The 19,792-nt window shown below is 33.6% G+C and overlaps 1 protein-coding gene across 1 annotated transcript in view; it reads right to left on the minus strand.

The window, feature by feature from the left end:
* Nucleotides 1-19,792, minus strand: part of Sos (Son of sevenless guanine nucleotide exchange factor) — a 429,646-nt gene that overhangs the window by 86,836 nt on the left and 323,018 nt on the right. The window contains exons 18-19 of the mRNA XM_090399787.1: nucleotides 18,274-18,429; nucleotides 2,604-2,786 (exon numbers count right to left, since the gene is read on the minus strand). Of these exons, the coding sequence (XP_090255913.1) occupies nucleotides 2,604-2,786; nucleotides 18,274-18,429 (339 nt within the window). The remainder of the gene's footprint in view (nucleotides 1-2,603; nucleotides 2,787-18,273; nucleotides 18,430-19,792) is intronic.

Here is a 19,792-nt window from a genome sequence, read left to right on the forward strand (position 1 = left end):
GAAGGTTTGATGTTAAATTAGGGTGATACAACGATGCACATTATCTTCACTGTTATTCATCATCTGTATGGATCACATTATGAAGGAAATTTAGTGCTAATCTTAGCTCTCTACTTTATGCAGATGATGTTGTAATCCTAATTCCCTAACTAAATTGAATAACTGTAGTAATAAATTTGGCAGTAAAATCAGCAATAAAAAGATAATAACAAATGAAAATAAGCAGAAGCATAGAAAGTATCAACTACATTTGGAATGAAAAAATTATCAAAAAAAAAAATGTTTCAGCTATTTAGGCATAACTATTAGTGAAAATGGCAAGTTAAATATGGAAATAGACAACAAAATTAGCAAAACTGGTTTGGTAGAAAGTCGACTGAATAAATTTATAATGAATAAGAGAGAGAGAAATTAGTCCAAAACACTAAACTAGCTATATACAAGACAGTGTTCAAACCAATTTTAATTTATGGATAGAGCTGGGTTAGAAATAACACTTGATCTGGCTGTATCATATATATATATATATATATAGATGTAATAAATTTTTTAACTTATTTTTATTTTTATTAAAAATAAAAACACCTTGTTGCAACTTCTATAGGTAAAGTTGATAAGGCTCCGTATTACTATAACCTTGGTATTTAGGGTCTAGCTACTCACTGAGGAGACCTCAAAAAAGGTTGAAACCAGTCTGGGTAGTGACCCCCACCCATAATGCACTGCAGTATACATCTTCTAGTGAGATGTGCTTTACATTATGGAAAATACTAAGAATAGTGATCAGAGCTTTACCCACCTTTACAATGAGTTGCCCTGGTGTTGTATCATCTTTAGACTTGAACTTTGTTTAAGGCGCAAACTTAATTGTTTGATACTTGGGATTAGGAGTTAAAATAACCAAGTTTATAAAATAACTTGGTTATCCTAATATATATATATATATATATATATATATATATATAATAATTTTTTTTTTTGCAGAATGGCAGGAAAAGACTGAGAGGAAGACAAAGGTTTGGGTGGATTGATATGGAAAGATGTGTCTTGGAAGACAGAAATATAAGATCTGATAATATTTGAGTCATAACAAATTAATTTGGAGGAAAAGTGCTGATCAGAAGTTAATAATAATCTAATTTTTTCGTGTAATACTATTGTAACATCTTGTATACCTCTCCCCTAAGGATGCTTATCAGGAATTTGCTGATGACAATGATTTCACAATACCAAAAAAGGCTTATTTTATGATGAAGTTACCCTACTTTCCAACCACAACCTAATTTATATCTGACTAATATATATATATATATATATATATATATATATATATTTTTTTTTTTTTTTTTATATTTCTATTAAAAGAGTAATTGAATGACATACCTGTTTGAGTATTTTTAGAAGACAGAGATCACAGGGTATTCAGCACCAAAACAAAAAGTCTTAAGAATGAAGCTGAAGTATGTAAATGTAAATATGTATATGCAACAGACCAAAAAGAAACATAAATAAAACCATTAAACAAAGAAGACAAGAATCAAAATTTTGAAAACTAAAAATTAAAGAACAAAAAGAAAAAAAATAGCAAAATATGTACAGATAGTAAATATATATAAAATATATACATAATTAGTGAAATATATATTTTCTGATGTTTTAAATTAAGTAAGATAAATGAAATGAGGTTTCAAAAAATTTGTATACTCATATTCCACTTTTCTGGTTTTAACTTATGTAACTTAGAACATAAAAAAGCCTCTACAACAGGATAAAATTCTGCTTGGAATAAACATTCAAGTTATTTGCCCATTTCAATTTATACAGTATCTCTAAAGCATGATCAGAAGACAAGATAGCCATTCCCTCAGCGATCTACCAAGAAAACATTGAAAAACTTTCACACACACACACACACATATGTGTGTGTGTGTGTGCCTTAATACATACATATATATATATATTAAGGATACCAAGTAATTTTATATATATATATACCTAATCTATTTGTTAATCTACGGCAATTTCTATTTTCCCCTAAGAAAATAGAAACAAGGTTGATGCTAACATCCTCTCTACGAAAATCTGACCTCAAGGATCCTGGTGATTTAACAGATTTAAAAAAACATATAGAAAGCCCCCCCCCCCTCTACTTAGTTACAATGTAAATTATGATAAACAAATTTTTTTTTTGTCTTGAAGATACCTGAGACATTCTTGTTAGCTGACAATACTTGGGTAAAGGATTAAAACAAGAATTTTTCTAGTATTGTTTAATTAAAAACATGCTTCACTTTTTCTTCATTTATCTATTTGAGTATGTTATTGATTATATTTCACAGGGAATTATTATATTTAAATGCAGTGTTTTTGTACTAGTAATCTAATTCAGTGCAAAAACAAACTGCTTATCTTTACTGAATCAAGACCTAGTGACAATTCATTTTATCGATAACTTAAAAATGCATTTATTTTTCCATTATAAGTCAAAAAAAAAAAAAAAGTTCATGCATTTGACTATTAATGTGGCCAATTATGTGTTATATGAAAACAAAAATTATACCCATAGAAAAATCAACATATTTAATCAAAAATTGTTTACTTACACAGAAAGTATGTTCCAAACGGTGGACACAAGCAGAGTTCATTGCTCCAACAACTTCCAAAACCCCAGTAAAATTGTTTAGTTCTTGAAGAACCAACATAATTTCCAAGATTCTTGATACCACAGCTACACGCTCTTCAAAATTTTCTGTCTCAACAATACATTTCATCAACCAGTAGGTAAACTGAAAATGTTAAAAATAAAGCAATTAAAATAAATGACACTTGAAGATATATACTAATATAATCTGAAGAGTCACATAAAGCATGTTCTGCAATACTTCCATATATCAAATATAAGATGGTAAATAGATGTCCAGCCAGGATATAACATTAGTTAGGTCCAATAGTAACACCCTCACATACATTCACAAGTTTTCTTTCCTTTACTATCAAAAGACACTATGCTTTCAAAGCAAACTGTTTGCCAAAATTTATTTGGTACCAAAATTTTAAAATCACAGTTTTATTCTATTAATTATTTTTTGTCTACTTTTATGTTGTTATCACATTATTTTTCATTTAATTCTAATGCCTTTTCTGGAATTGCATCTCTCTGTCTTCTTCAATTACGTCATTTAAAGTGAAAAAAGCTAATGCATTTATACATGATATAATCAATTTCATATTTGATTAATTCTCTTTGCTTTGCTATTAGTGATTGAAGACTTGCCATACAAAACTGCTATAATGGCAGAATACTGTCAATGAGATAACTCTCCCTTTAAGATGGTTTGGTTGAAAGTGAACATTTTACTTTCTTGCACTCTCACTGACCATCACAGTTTATCAGATTTCCTTCTGCAAAAATTGTCATTTCTATAATAACTGTTGAGGAATTTTATTTTCAGAGAATAGTTTCCTTTAAATGCTCATGATTTTCTTCAAGTTCCTCCCATCCTAAAACTATCCAGACACATGATATTTAAACTGATTTAGTGTGTAAGATGGCTAAACATAGAGACAGACTCCTCATCTGAAGACAGATTTCATTTCAATTTTGAATTTATATTTTTGACTTCAGCATTTTTGATGTTTCTCATTTAATTTTATGATGCTTTCAAGTATCAGACTGAAGATCATATTGATTCATATTTTATATTCCTGAATTGTGAACATCAGTTATTTTGAAATGTCTTGTGCTACTGTTAGACAATTAAAATCACTTAAAATTATGTATATTATTTCTGGGAAAACTCCCATGTTTATTTTCTAATAGCAAGAAACACAGAGAATTTTTTTTAAAATAATTCTTTTACCTACACTATACTATAAATTGGCAACAGATGTGAAGTCAGCTTGAAACGGATGTAGGCTGTAATGTTTTTGTCAAGTTATTTTAAACGTTTTGAAACTCAGGGGCTACCCTGGGTGTCGAGTCTTCAAAATTCAAGTCATCGGAATTCAAGGAGAACCGGCCTACCAGTCTGGAAAATGGGGGGGGGGGGGGGGGGGGAGTCCCGTAGTAAAGATATATTTACAGAAGAAATTTCTTCATTTGCTTTTACTACATACATGTAACGGATCAAATTGGATGGGTATTTGATATACATTGTTAAAGTGTTCTACTGTGCATATCAAAATTATGCATCTGAATACTTCATTTTGGCTGTATTCAGCAAAAATGAAGAAAAACATAACAAAAAAGGAAAAGTTGGTCCTTGTTGGAAATCTAAATGGCAGAGCAGGAAATGGTTACCAGACATATAAGAATTTAAGTTAAGGGATATTATACCCCATATTGTTTCTTAGCCGAATAAGAAACTCAAAGAGTTTCATGCCAAATATAGAAACTATATAAAGTTTGGCGATTCTAATCGTAAGCAAATACCTGGATAGTGCAGCACCTGACCATTGAAGGTAGTGCAAGCTGAGGAAACTCATAGAAAGGGTAAAGCAAGCTCGGATCACTATTCTTGATATTTACCCATAATGTGACCTTAACTCCTAGGAGCTGTATTATTGTTCAACATTATGAGAGAAGGTCACTGCCCAGACCAGTTTCGACCTATTTTGAGGTCTCATCAGTGAGTAGGTAGACCATGTTGAACAATAATACAGCTCCTAGGAGTTAAGTTCACATTATGGGTAAATATGATGTGGCCTATGGTCCCACAGAAGGTTCTACTAAGGTAGAAGTGGAGGAATTTTTTGAGACTTTAGACAAAACAACTGACACAATGAAAAAGGAAAAGTTGGTCCTTGTTGAGGATCTAAATAGCAGAGTAGGAAATGATTGTGAGACATACAAAAATATTTTGGGAAAATTTGGAGAAAAGAGCAAAGCTAATAATAATGGCAAATATCTGTTGGATTTCTGCTCAGGACATGGACTGGTTATTACTAACACCATGTTCCAACATAAAAATGTGCACAAATTCACAAGGAGAGAAGAAGCAAGGAATACGAAAAGTCTCATTGACTATGTTATTGTTGATAGTGATGTTTTCTCCCTGGTGCAGTACACCAGAGTGTACAGAGGATTTGAAATTGGAAGTGATCACTATTTAGTCTTGAGCAGGATAAAATTGAATTTCATATTGAAAAGAATAACATGTAAGAAAGTTTTAAAGCGAATAAAACTTGAGAAGCTCTCAGATGTGAACTGTAGACTAAAATACACAAAGATTATTGAAGAAAAAATGAAAGAGTTTGAGAACAGGAATCAAATCTTGGAGATTCAGTGGCAACCTCTGAAGAAAACATTGATTGATTCTGTGTGGTGAGGTTGTCTGCAAGGATAAAAAAATCAGAACTCCCTGGTGGACACAGGAAGTTAAAGAGGCAGTGAAGGAAAAAGAAGAAAGCATATCAAAAGTTCCTGTAAAATAAGTCAGCTTGTGCTCTTAGAGAATATAGAGACAAAGGCAACAATGCTAAACACTGTGTAAAACTAGCTAAACAAAAGTCATGCGAGGACTTTGGCAAGAATATAGAAAATAAATATCAAGAAGGTGGCAAAATATTCTGGAGGTTGTTGAAGAAGCTTAGGAATGGAGGAAAGAGTGCTGTAAAAGGAGTTAGAGTGCTGTAAAAGGAGTTAGAGATGATAAAGTTGACGTGAAAAACGGGAGAAAAAAAGATATCCTAGAAGTATGGAGTAATTACTTTGAAAAACAGCTAAATAAAACAAGCAGTGATGACAGCACAGTGGTAAAAAACACTGACCAGGCATGCAGTCAGGAATACATATCCATACTTGAAGAAAAAGCCATCAAAGGCTTGAAATGTGGAAAGGCAGCAGGAGTAGATGATATTCGACCAGAAATGCTGAAGTATGATGGTATAAAAGTCTTACAGTGGCTGTACTGCATAGTTCAGAAAGTCTGGACAGAGGGACAAATCCCCGATGATTGGAGTAGAGTTCTCATAGTACCCATATATAAAAAGTGAAATAAAACTGAATGTGAGAATTACAGAGGTATTTCCCTACTGAGTGTTCCAGGCAAGATCTATGCAAGTATACTTGAGAAACGATTGAGAAAAATTGTGGAAGAAAAGCTGGGCGAAGAACAAGCTGGATTCAGGCCAAATAGAGGCTGTCAGGATCAGATCTTCACTTTGCGACAAAGAGTCGAGACAACATGGGAATATAACAAAGATCTGTATTTAAGTTTTGTCGATTTGGAAAAGGCATATGACAAGGTGCCAAGACAGACGCTATTCAATACGCTGCAGTTATATGGTGTCAATGGGGCATTATATCAAGCAATACTTGGTCTTATTTGAGTTGTAAGTCAGCAGATAGAATTGAAGGAAGTACAGGAAGATGGTTTAATGTTAAATCTGGTGGTGAGACAAGGATGTACATTACGATCATTATCTATATGGATCACATTATAAAGGAAAGTGGTATTAAACATGATATCAAAATTGGAGATGTTAATGTCAGCTCTTTGCTTTATGCAGATGATGTACTTCTAAATAAATCCGCTACAAGTCTGCAAGATTCTCTGACTAAATTCAATAGCTGTTGTAATAGATATGGTATGAAGGTCAGCAATAAAAAGACAAAGACAATGAAAATAGGCAGAATCATTGAAAATGTCAACTGTGTTATGAATGGAGAACCTGTGGAACAAGTAAAACATTTCAGCTACTTAGGCACGATTTTTACTAAAGATGGTAAATTAAATATAAGAAATAGACAACAGAATCAGCAAAGCTGGCATGGTGGGAAGTGAATTGAATAAATTCATATGGAATAAGAGAGAAATTAGTCGGAACACTAAATTAGCTGTATACAAGACAGTGTTCAAACCAATTTTAACTTATGGATCTGAGAGCTGGGTCAGAAGTAAAACACTTGACCAAAGACTAGAGACCGCAGATATGAGAGTCCTGAGAAAGATTATAGGCATGAACAGATGACATCAATGGCAATATCATATTAAAAACGAGGATATTAGGAAAGAACTTGATTGTCGCCATCCAGGAATGCGTTAGCAGAGTTAATATCAGGTGGTATGGTCACTTAAACAGAATGGGCGAGGAAAGATTAGCAAAGCAAGTGTTCTCTGCCAGGTTGGCAGCAGAACGACCCAGAGGAAGACCAAGATATAGGTGGATTGATACGGTACAAAGTGCCTTAGATGATAGAAATATAAGATCTGATAATGTTGGAGTTTTGACAAGTAACAGACTGATTTGGAGGAAAATTATAGGAAGTTAGTAATGATGTAATTTTTTTCATGTAGTACTATCATATCCTGTACACCCCTTGAGGGTACATGGCAGGAATTTGATGATGATGAACAAAATACAAAGGTACACAGGAAATGATTGTAAGAGAAAACCAAGACATACAGCACACAGGGAAAAACTCAATTTTCCTTATTTAACCACCCAACCGGCCATGATGTCTATAAACCAAGGATGCGAAGTGCATATTAAAATTGTAATACCATTGATATTACATTGAAATATATGATGGATATGAAGTGTATAAGGAGTGTGTATTAAGTGCATATTAAAATTGTAACACCATTGATATTACATTGAAATATATGATGGTTATGAAGTGTATGAGGAGTGTGTATTTTATCCATATCGTAAGTTGTGTGGTCAAGTTCTGGAACAAATTATGACTTAAGCTTATGAAGTGGCCCTTATCTATATGCTTGCTATTTGTTCAGTAATAATTCTGAATGGAAATACAAACAGTGAATTGTCTGGATTAAATTTCATTTAGAAGGTAAAGCAAAATATAGCTTCACTTTATAACTAAATGTATGCCCACAGTTCATAGAACAGCGGCTGGCAGCTTGCCAAGAATAGTCAATTCATGTTGAAGGGTGAAAAGAAATAAAGGATGTACGAATTGGTCACCAACAAGTGAAATCACACAATTTCTTGTCTGTCTCTGTAGCAGCTCGAATTTTGTTGTCACTTTTTTGCATTAATTTTTTTTATTATTAATTTATATGGTGGATCCAGTACAATCAACAAGTTCTGGTGTTAAACCTTTCAGTAGTTCTCGCAAAAGAATACTGCATAATGTGACATTTTGCAAAAAAGAATCATTAGAAGTCAGTTTCCCTGTTCCAATTTCTCATGTCACAAAACATGAAGTGAAATTACAGGCACATTGGATTCGACTGCTAAAAGAATTCGTAGGGAATCAAAAGGTGAAGGTAAGCCAAATTTACATCTCCTAAAAAGCACCAGAGAAAGAAAACCATTAAAAACTTAGCTTTGAATGATTTTGATGTAGATTATAAGAACTATTCATGAATTTTATGTGGTTGAGAAAAAAAAGTGCAAACTTCCTAAGTTCCTAAATTGATTTCTGTGCTGAAAGAAAAAATTAGTTTTCCTTGGAAAAGAGAAACTTTAAGGAAAATACTTCATGAAATCAGATTTTGTTTCAAAAAGTCACAGAATAAAAGGAAACTTATCATGGAGTGAAGTGACATTGTTTTATTTAGAATGCAGTATTTCAAAGCAATATGGCTTTTTAAGGGAGGAGAAAAGACCGACTGTGTATCTAGATGAAACTTGGATTGACAGTAATTAAACTTATGGAAAATGTTGGCAATCTAAAGAAGAATGTCGAGTGTTACAAACCGGAAACTCCTCACAGCGCATAATAATTTTGTTTGCAGGTGAAGAAATGTTTTTTTTTTTTTACCGAATTCAAACTTACTTTACAAAGCCAATTCAACTACTGCAGATTACCACAGGCAAATGAATTCTATGATCTTCAAAAAGTGGAGAGAAGAAAAACTGATTCCAAACCTTCCTAAAAATGCTGTTGTTATAATTGATTGATAATGCTCCATATCACTTCATTTAATTAAACCAAATTGTTCTAATAGGAAGCAGATCATTATGGATTGGCTCTGTGCAAATAACATTCCTCATTCCCCAGATATGTGAAAAATTGAATTGCTCAACTCGGTCAAAAGATATTTGCCCAAAACTAAACTATTTAAATTCAACATGTCACTCAAAGAGCATGGATTAGTCCTTTGAGTGATATTAATGCTATTGAGTATGTTTGGGCAGAAGTGAAGAATTTCATTCGTCATCTCAACTTAACTGGGGATATTGATATGTCGAAACTTTTTAAGATTTCAGAACAGGCAATTAAAAGTATTACAGTTCAAAACTGGGTTAAATTTTTATTGCTCTCATGTCACTTCATTGGAAAATATGTGTTGGAACAGAGACAGAATTATCTAAGAATTATGTGAACCTTTGGTGATCAATGTATGCGAAAGTGATGTGATTCGGACACCGATTAATTTCTTCAGGTGACTATGAAGATTAAAAGGATTCGATAATGGTATTTTTTTTTCAAACTTTTATGCATGGTTTTGTTAAAGAATCACAACAAGCCATAAATAATTAATTGGTTTAGGATATTAAAGTGCCTCAGTTTTCTCAACTGTATGTTTAGAATATCTAAGTTCATTTGAAAAAATTTCTGTTTCTCTGTATAATTATAATTTTTTATGCAAAACTTTCTTAAAAATAAAGTTTGTTACAATTTTTTAAAATTTTATTCCAACTGTTATATAAGCAAAATAGTTACCACTTTAAAAATAAAATGTTCATAAAAGAAAAGCTAATTTTCTGACCTGTAAAAAACAAACTCATTCCACAAAACAGATTGATTACCTTATTACTGGAATGGATTCTCCTTCTCCTGCCATGGGCAGAAGAGGCGAAGGGTTTTGCATCTGTAGGTGTACAAAGGCAATACACATGCTAGATGATAATATGAGGTTCTGATTTTCTAAACTTATTTTATTTTTTATATCAATCTGATGTAAGAAGTCATAAAACGATAATAAAACTCTCTTTTATCACAAGAAACATCAGGGTTTCTTGGGTTGAAAGAGAGGATCCAGGGGAGATCTAGATGGTGACAGGACTGTGGAATTTTCCCTATGAGGATTGATTGAAGGTATGTAGGTTGCAAAGTTCAGTTGAAAGTAGAATCCTATAGCACTTTAGTACATTGGGCAGACTAAGAATTGTTTTTGTTTAAAACTTGTTCCATTCTTTTTTTATATATTTTTATTCATTTTTATACATAATCTGGAAATGCTGTTCTAGAAATCAAACATGAAATTTTTCAATGAACAAGGCAGTAGTTTGAATCTATGGAGTCAGAATCTATGGAGAGGCCTACTTAATAATAGAATATAAGAATATATACTACATATGGGCAAGTTGTTAAGGAGAAAGACAGAACAAATTCATGTGTTTCTTGAAGATCTAGAGACTACAGTCCTCCAGAGAAAACAATATCAGTAAGTTAGTTCTAAAGAACACAAATAAATGGAATGAAAAGAAAGAACTGGAAGATAGTTTGTTGAATCTGAAGCTGCTGAGTTGTGTATCAGTTTGTTGGAAGTTTTTCTGCTTGGTTATACTATAAATTAAAGATATCAAGAAATTATATGCTTGGTTTAATCCTTTATCCAAGTGTAAGCAAACAAAGTTTGCACCTGAAGTATTTTTCAGGACTGGGGCAACTCGCAGTAAAGGTGGTACGACTTCACGTTACTTGCCTTAGTATCCCATAATGCAAAGCACATCTCCTTGCGGACATGTAAAATGCTATGCATATGGGAAGGGTCACTACCCCGACCAGTTTCAACCTTTATTGAGTCTCATCAGTGGGAACCAGACCTAGAGGTGATACCAAGATTGAAGTAATGCAGAAGTCATATTTTTATATATGTATACATATTATATTACATATTTATACATATTATATACATATTACATATCAAATAAAATAGTAGCTGAAGTGCACACAGAATGATACAATCTAGATCAACCACTTCCCACCATAGAAAAATGTAGACAATGAAGGAAAGTTAATGCTAATGATGAGAAAAGGGTAGGATAAGGATGTATAAATCTGTTTAAAAATCCTTACATAATCTGTCTATGGAGAAAATTTATTATTAGAGTAAATTAGTCATCTGGAATAAAAACGACATATATATAAAGATTGTCATGCTCATATTTCATAACTGTATAGTTAGCGTGATGTTTTGTTTCATGATATATCTAGCAAATGAAGCAGCAGTATTTGTAGTTTCATTATCAGCAAAAAAAAAACTAATGATGTTAAGCCTACTGTCTCACACTTCGCAGTAAATAAAAGTCTTTACTGGAAAATAATATTTACTTCAGAGATTCCCAGAGAAACCAGCATGAGTTTACTTGCCTATTATATTGCTGGAACTTAAAATATTTTTGTACTATCTACAATAACATTTAAAGAAGCATTAATTTAACAAGATCCTTCATTTCAATTGGGTCTCTACTACCTGCTTTACAATATTCTGCTATTGTAACATCATGTTGCATAGGTTCAATAATAGCACAGAGTTGTAATATTTTCAGCTCTGATGAACATGTGAGGAAGAAAAGAAATTTTAGTTAGGAGAACAAAGAAGATTATATCAAAAGTAGGAAAAATTGCTTTTAAAAAGAGCAAGGAATGGATGTTGGCTTGTGTGTTTCTGCTGAAGTTGATTTACTTGATCATCACCAAATATAATGTCAACTTTCAGGGATGACTAAAGAAAGGAAACACATGTAAGTTTATTAGACTGCTGTACAAACTAAGGAACATTCCAAAAAATAATGCTAAAAAAATCAACCAAAATTTTTTAACTATTAGATCTTCTGGCAAACCTTTAGTGAATACAGGGTGTTTCAAAAGGGTGTATACAACTTTGAAGGAGAACAGAGAATAACTCGGAAGATGTATAAAAGTTGAGGGAGTGTCATAATATAGTGAAAATCATCAAATTTTGGTCACGTAACTTTATTACCAAATGACAATACTAGATGGTGGGATACATTACACCGTTTGAAAATGGCAACTTTTGACAGTGCAGAGTGAGCATGTGTTTTGTGGTTTGAGGAAACGAAGTCTGCAACAAGTTCAGAGAAATTTCTGTATACAATACAGCAAAGAACCTGCTAGCAGGTGCACGATCTACACATGGCACAAGAATTTTGTGGAAACAGGCTGTTCTGTGCTTCATCGAAGGTCAACGGGAAGGCTGCATGCTGCTGATGCAGAAGAAGTTCAGGAAAGTTTCCAGAGAAGCCCTGGAAAATCAACCATACGGGCATCTCATCAAATTGGAATTCCACATGTGACTGTGTGGCATGTTTTACAATCGTATCTAAATTTAAGGCCCTACAAATTTACCCTCATACAACATTTGAAAAAAGACGATATGCCAGAATTTCTGTATGGAGATTATCAGTAGGATAGAACAAATTGAAGACTTTTTGAATGCAATTGCTTTCAGTGACGATTGCACTCGTCATGAAAGTGTGCAAGAAAAACACTCACAACTGCAGAATTTGGGGAAGCAAAAATCTACACACCATCATAGAACATGTTCACAGTATCCCAAAGGCTAACGTTTTTTGCATTGTAAACAAGAAGTGTATGGACCCTTCTTTTTTTCAGTTTACAGTTACTAGTGGTGGTGGTGTGTGTGTGTGTGTCTGGACATGCTACTTGGATACCTAATACCACAATTAGATGACAGACGCTTACATTTCCAGCAAGACGAAGCACCTCCTCATTATCTGAAAGACGTAAGGCCATACCTTGACACTCGTTTTCCATGCAGATGGATTGGTAGAGGAACACCTGTAGCATGGCCACTGCCTTTCCCCAACCTTACACCATTAGATTTTTTCTTGTGGGGCTTTGCAAAAGATCGGGTGTTTGTACCACCATTGGCAGCCAATTTGGATGAGCTGTGTTCCAGAATTATTGCTGTCATTGCTGAAGTTAGAAAAAGAAACAAATAATCAAATAGCCTTTTTTAGATCTACTAATTCTTCATCAACCAGATGCAGCTTACAATTTTCAGATTTTAGAAAGAAAACTAATAGAGGCTGCTATATTCATGCTGATTCTCACCACCATCCTAGTCAAAAGGCTGGAATTCTTAAGACCTTATAACATCATACTTATTATGTTCTGAATTCTTTATAAAAAGAATTACAACATATTAAATCCATCGTCTTATCAAATGGTTTTAATGATTCCTTCATCGAATAAGCATTTAAGTTATGGTATGTCTGCCTCTTTCTAATCCAGAAGAAATAATTTCCATTCCCAATGTGCAAGTCACTTCTGAAATCATAGCAAAATTAAAACCACTGAACAGTTTTCTTACCTTTCATCCCATCAGAAAAATCTTCACAAAGAATGGAATGGTTTTCCATTCTTTGCTCTTGCAGCTTATCTTATTTTGAACAAACTGGAATATCTGTTTTTGTTCATCTTGAAGAACATAAGTCTTATATTAAACATCACAAGCCAGAACAGTCTGGACTTGCTGAGCATGATATCTGCACTAAACAGAATTCACTGGAGCAAAAAAAAGAGTTCTTCATAAAAGTCATTTCCTCACAGAACATCCATATAAAGAACATGTGAAACATTACTTTACTGTCCTAACTTAAACAGATCTGATAGTCTACATGTATTCCTTTTATGGGAGATAGGAAAGATTAGCATATTTAAAATAATACTAACTTTATATCTTTGCAGCAAAAGCAGTTCTCAATCAAATCCTTAATGGAATCAAATTTATGCGACTCCCACCCACAAAAGGTTTATATGTAAACCTATAGTACATTCATACCACAGCTGGGCTGAGGATTTTTCGATTGTTTACTGATTTTATATATTTTCTGTATTTTTATTCATATTTTACGTAGTCCAGAACCCTGCTCCAGAGACCAAACATGGAAGTTTTTCAAGCACTTCAAGCTTCCAATAAGCAGGGCAATGAAATTCATCTCCCACCTAAAGACAATCACAACATCCATGCCTACAGCATAATTCAAACCTGTAGCCTGTTGGATGGAGAGTGAATATGCTAACCACTCAGCTAATGTGGCTATTGCCCCTGACATATTCAATGGATTTTGGATTCTTATGATGCCATATCTAAGGACATCACATATAGAATGGAATTCCCATCCCATACATTTTAGAAGTCTCAAAACCTATCAGCAGAATTTTGAAGTTTCACCAGATAACTACATCTATTACTCATCAACAAGATTTCTAATTTTTTGCCATCCACAAGAGAAAAACTTTCACTTCTATCTCTCCATTCATCCATATTTATTGGACATCACTGGGCACTGTATGGTCACAACAGGAGGTGTGACCATCTTCTGGAACAAAAGAATTATTAGATATTAAATTGCAAATTTTCCTTGATTAAGATACATTTGGAGAGGGTCATCCAGGTTTAAAACGATGTAAATTATGGCGCAAAACTCAGTATCAAAATGTACTAAAAACAAGAATAAAAGGGTGAAAGAAATATTAAGCTGAAATATTAAGAAAATTATAAGATTTAAAATATAAAACTAGCATAAAACCAAATTTAAAATAGAAACTGAAGTAAAAACAAACATTTTTAATGGATGAAAGTTTATGTATTGGCCACCTTCCGAAACAAAGTTAATTGCTGGTCTGGTTGGCTGAGTGGCTAGCATACCAGCTCTCGAACCAACAGGCTGCGATTTCAAATCCTGCTATGAACATGGATGTTTGTGATTATCTTTAGGTGGGAGATTAATGTCATTTCCAGTGTGAGACCACTTTGTGGCTTGAAAGTTCCGTGTTTGGTCTGTAGAGCAGGGTTTCCAGATTATTAAAAAAAAAAAAAATGAAAAATACAAAAAATATATAAAATTGATAAAAAATAGAAAAAAAAAATCCTGTCCATGGTACAAAATGTAATATAGGTTTACAAACAACATTTCGTGGGTGGGAGTAACATAAAAAAAAAAAAAAATTGGAATGCCCTATTTAGGCTGTATCAGTCAGTGAGCATGTAGTGTTCTGATTGGTTGAGAGTTTTCCCCTACACTGGAGCTGCCAAACCTCAGAAATATAGAGGCAATGGAGATTACAAGGTGTTTTATTGCTATGGCTTCTGATATTCTTAGTTTAATTTCACTATTTTGGAAATCGAGAATACTCACTTTCTCTATTTGGGGGATGTGGTTGCATTCGATAGCCCTGACAGCTATTCTGTGGTTGTAGATGTCGAGTATGGAGTTCATTGGAAATGAGATATGACAATTGTGATAGTGTCTGATGATCTGATAGTTGATCCAATATAAATGGCATAAGTGTTTGGCTGACAGTGGGAAGCAACAAACCATATTGCAATGCTGAAGATTTTTTTTGTGTGTTTTTAAATAGTTCCATAGTTTTAAGTGATTAGCAAAGACAACTTTGTAATCAGAATATCTGAATATACACATCATGGCTTTATATATATTGCACATACAAGACTTTTAGAACTTTGCTATGAAGGAAACTTTGGTCTGCAACTTGCCAGCTCTTATTTTTGCTGTACAGTCAACATAATCTATTGATTGTTGGGGCTAAGAGTAGTTTAAGAAAATCTGTTTCAAGTGCATAATCCTGTTTAAATCTTCGGAGGCAGTTGTATATTTGTATGCATCAATGAACTGTGTAAGTGCAACTACTTTTTTTATAGCGTAAGGATGATGTGAGTCAACGTAAGCTATTTGTAGGTTTATGATACACTCACATTAATATGACCCTCCAATCTTGTGTTAAATTTAAAAAGTTTATGGAATTATTTTACTCATGCTCAATAGTAAAATGAAATCTATCACTGAAATTATTATGAGTTTATTATAAGTACTCTGAAAAAGCTTAAAACCTTACTTCAGCAATATTTGGATTGTGGTATTATTCAGCATTCTCAGTCATTATGGGACTCACCATTTCTTTTAATGGAGAAACCTAATGGTGATCTTAGATTTGTTCTCGACTTGAAAGCTGTACACAAAGTGACTGAATCTATTAATTTTCCACTTTGCATGGAGCTGAAGTATTCTCAAAGTTAGACCCTTATAATGGTTACTATTAGATACCTCTGAGAAAAGAAGGTAGGAGATATTTTGCATTTTCTACACCTTGGTCCAAGTATGAATTAACTAGATTACTTCAAGGTGCAAAGAATTCTACACAGTCATTTCAGGCACTAATGAATCTAGTATTATCTTAATTTTTAGGAACCAGTGTTTTTGTATATCAAGATGTTTTACTGCTGTTTTCTGCAGATTTTATGTCACATGCAAGACAGTAATCAAGAAGATTCATTACACAACGTTGAAATTAAAGACCTCAAAATGTGAATTATTTCTTGAGAAGGTGAATTATCTTGGCTATGTTATAGATAAAAAAAAAAAAAAGATATTAGACCTAATAATGAAAACAGTAAGACACTTCTTTCCTTAAGTAATTCTACAATATCAATGATGTCCTGTGTATTGGGGGGGAGGGGGAGGAATGTTTTAAATTTACTAACATCTCATAATAATTTCAGTGATAGATTGTATTTAACTACTGGTCAGTTCTGATGTCTCCTCCTTATTCACAAATGTCCCATTCAAGGAAACCTTAGAGCTAATCCATGCTAAATTTCCTCCCGATATCTCAGTCCTATTTCAGTTCACAATGAACTCAAGCTATTTCGTTTGGCAGGGAAAATTTTAGAAACAGATATAGGGGACAGCCATGGGTTCACCACTCTCCCCACCATTGGCCAATTTCTTTATGGAGACCTTTGAAGAGAAAGCCTTAAACTCTGCCCCACAAAACCAACCATACGGCTTCGCTACGTTGATGATGTGTTCGCTATTTGGCCACATGGCTCTGAAACACTCCTCTCCTTCTTAACACACTTAAACAACCAACACCCCTAGAATCAAGTTCACTCTTGAAAAAGAGGAAAACAACAGCCTCCCTTTCCTAGACACATTAGTCACCCGCCAACCTGATAGAACCTTGGTTTTCTCAGTTTATAGAAAACCCACCCATACAGGCAGATACATTCACCAACAATCCCACCATCCCTCCTCACAACAGTATGAAGTTGTTAAGACACTATACAACAGGGCTAAACTAATCTGTTCAAATGAAAATGCCCTAACCAATGAACTAAATCACATCCTCAACACTTTCTCAGCCAATGGCTACCCTCCCCAAAAAATATTGAAACCAGTACCCCCCCCTCACAACGAGGATTACTCTAAATCCATCACCATTCCCTATGTCCGAGGCACCTCGGAAAAAATTACCAAAATCCTAAAAAACATGACTTGACTTCTTGTTACAGACCATATAGAAAATTGGCATCCCTTATCTGCTCCACTAAAGACCAACCACTACCTTAGACCTACCTGGTGTATACCAGGTCCCTTGCAGCTGTAAGTTATCCTACGTTTACCAAACAGGCAGGACAGCGAATATCAGAATTTCAGAAAACAAGGACTTCATCCGTAAGTATTATTACTAAGTATTAATTAGGAAAAGATTTTTGGAAATTTTTCTAGTGTTTTTTTCCTTTTTCTTTGGGGGTGCTGGGGCCCTTGCCCCCAGCACCCCCAAAATTAAAGTATTGTTCTTATTGTGTTTATCTCTTTTCAACTGTATTAACAATGGCTAGGAAACCTAGCCAAATTTCTACAAATATTAAATAATTTTTTCCTATTGTAAGTGCCATTCCATTATTCCATAATTTATCATGCAATAAATGATAATTGTTTAATCAGGAACTATGGTTTTGATGACCTTTAATTAATATTAATATGATCAAAATTTCATTCTTCAGAACCTAATCTTTGTTTTTAACAATATATCTATAGGAAATAAATTTTCACTTTACAAGCGCATGTAAGGAGTGAAATAACTCAAAGTCAGGAATTATCTGTTATGACAAACTATTGGAATTACTTAGACATTAAAGAATATGCAATTCTGTGTATGAAATTCTTAAACACATCTCTTATTTTGAGAGCTGTTTTTTCTAGAATAAAGAAGAGAATATAGACAATGTGACTGTGTCTTTGTGCCAACACAAATAATTTCCTGGCTCCCATCCAGCAAATCAATTAACCACCATTCATCTGTGGTAATGATGGCTGGCTTGGAGGGCCTGTTAACACACACCTGCCTCTATGCCAGCCCATCCACAAAGGCCACATAACTGAATCATTTAACCAGATAATGAAGACTTCTATAATGGCAAATATCAGAAGCAGCATTTCAAACACTTCACAACTACACGTATGATTAATATGCAACATATAAATAAGCAAATAGCTTACATTGGAAGAATGGTGTATCATTTTTAGTAAGTTTGGAGAAGTCTTCATTTTGTCTTTTTTTGTCCACACACTACCAACTAATTCTGAAGGTTTCACAGCACGATAAAGATCAAATTCTAGCAATGTGAGCTGACGAGCAATCTCAATGGGATGGAGCTACAAAACATTAATCATGTGAATTAATAATCTGAACATTCACCAGATCCTAATTATACTAATTCTTACTCATATGAATTATATAAATTTATAATTAATCTTTTTATGACTGGTAAAATATTGATTTAAGAATTAAAAATAACGTACACTGTCAAACATTCAAGACTGAATTTAGAACACAGACATTTTTATTAATTCATTTTAGTGACTGCTGAAGTAAAAATTTAAGAAATTCAAATAAAAGTTCTATGTCTACAAAAACAGTGAAAAATATCCCCATTATTGATTAACTCTGTGGAAATATTTCTCCTACCCTCTCTTTCTCCTATAAATAAATGATCTACTCTCAATCACCAAAAATCCTATTTAGGGCTTTGCAGATGACAGTACACTTTCGTGTGTTAAAACTTAAGTGCTGGGAGAAACTCATGTTATAGGCTTAATGGAGTGAAGGAGCACCAGGAAAGGATTAAAAATATTATTTAATTCTTCCAATATTTCATCTCAGTTACTGAGACAACATCAGGGAGTACAATATGAGACGTAACACACACGCACACAACAAAACTAAGTGAAACATGTGGACAAAAGACCTAACTAGATGTAGCACCCTGTGTGGGCACCTGTTGGCACCCTAAGATGTAAACTGGGATCTCCAAGTATTAGTGTTTCCCATATTTTGGGAAGTTTAATGCAACCATATTTATTTAAATTACACTGATTTCTGAGAGTAGCTGTAGATTTAAAGAATAGTCTCTCTTCTAAATTGACTGTGATGGAGCATGGTAGTGTTTCTCCAATTGATTCTATGGCCCCTATCTAAATCAAATGACCATAGTCATGATTGCAGATGTATTTTTTTGTGTTCTTCCATGCAGATGTTGGCTGATCTTCCTGTCTATCCATAACAGGTCAACTTGCAGTAACAAGGCACTTTATATACTCCAGGCACAGAGAGAGAGAGAGAGGAGGGAGATGATCTTTAGTAGAATGTATAATGGTATCAAGTTTTCGGTGAGATTTGAAAGCCATGCAGAGATTGTATTTCTTTAAGACTCTGGCTATTTTTCTGAAGTGCCTTGGACATACAGGATGATGACAGCATTACTAAAATATTTCTAAAAAGATTGGGGGAAGGATTGATTATGTTTTTGACACTGTGGGAACTGTAGCATTAGATAAGAAGGTGTGGTATATAAGATTAAGTTCTGCTATAAGAGAGGAATCATTGGAACAAAGGTTATAAGACTTCATTGGTTCATGTTTTAATGATATCATATTGTTGAGGGGAGGGGGGGAAGATAAGTGATGGGTAAGTTTGTGAATGTATCTGCCTGTGTGTGTGTGGGGGGGGGGGGGGGGA

This window comes from Typopeltis vanoorti, chromosome 10, assembly GCF_054136105.1.
Source record: "Typopeltis vanoorti isolate ZY-2024b chromosome 10, IOZ_Tvanoo_1.0, whole genome shotgun sequence".
NCBI lineage: Eukaryota > Metazoa > Arthropoda > Arachnida > Uropygi > Thelyphonidae > Typopeltis > Typopeltis vanoorti.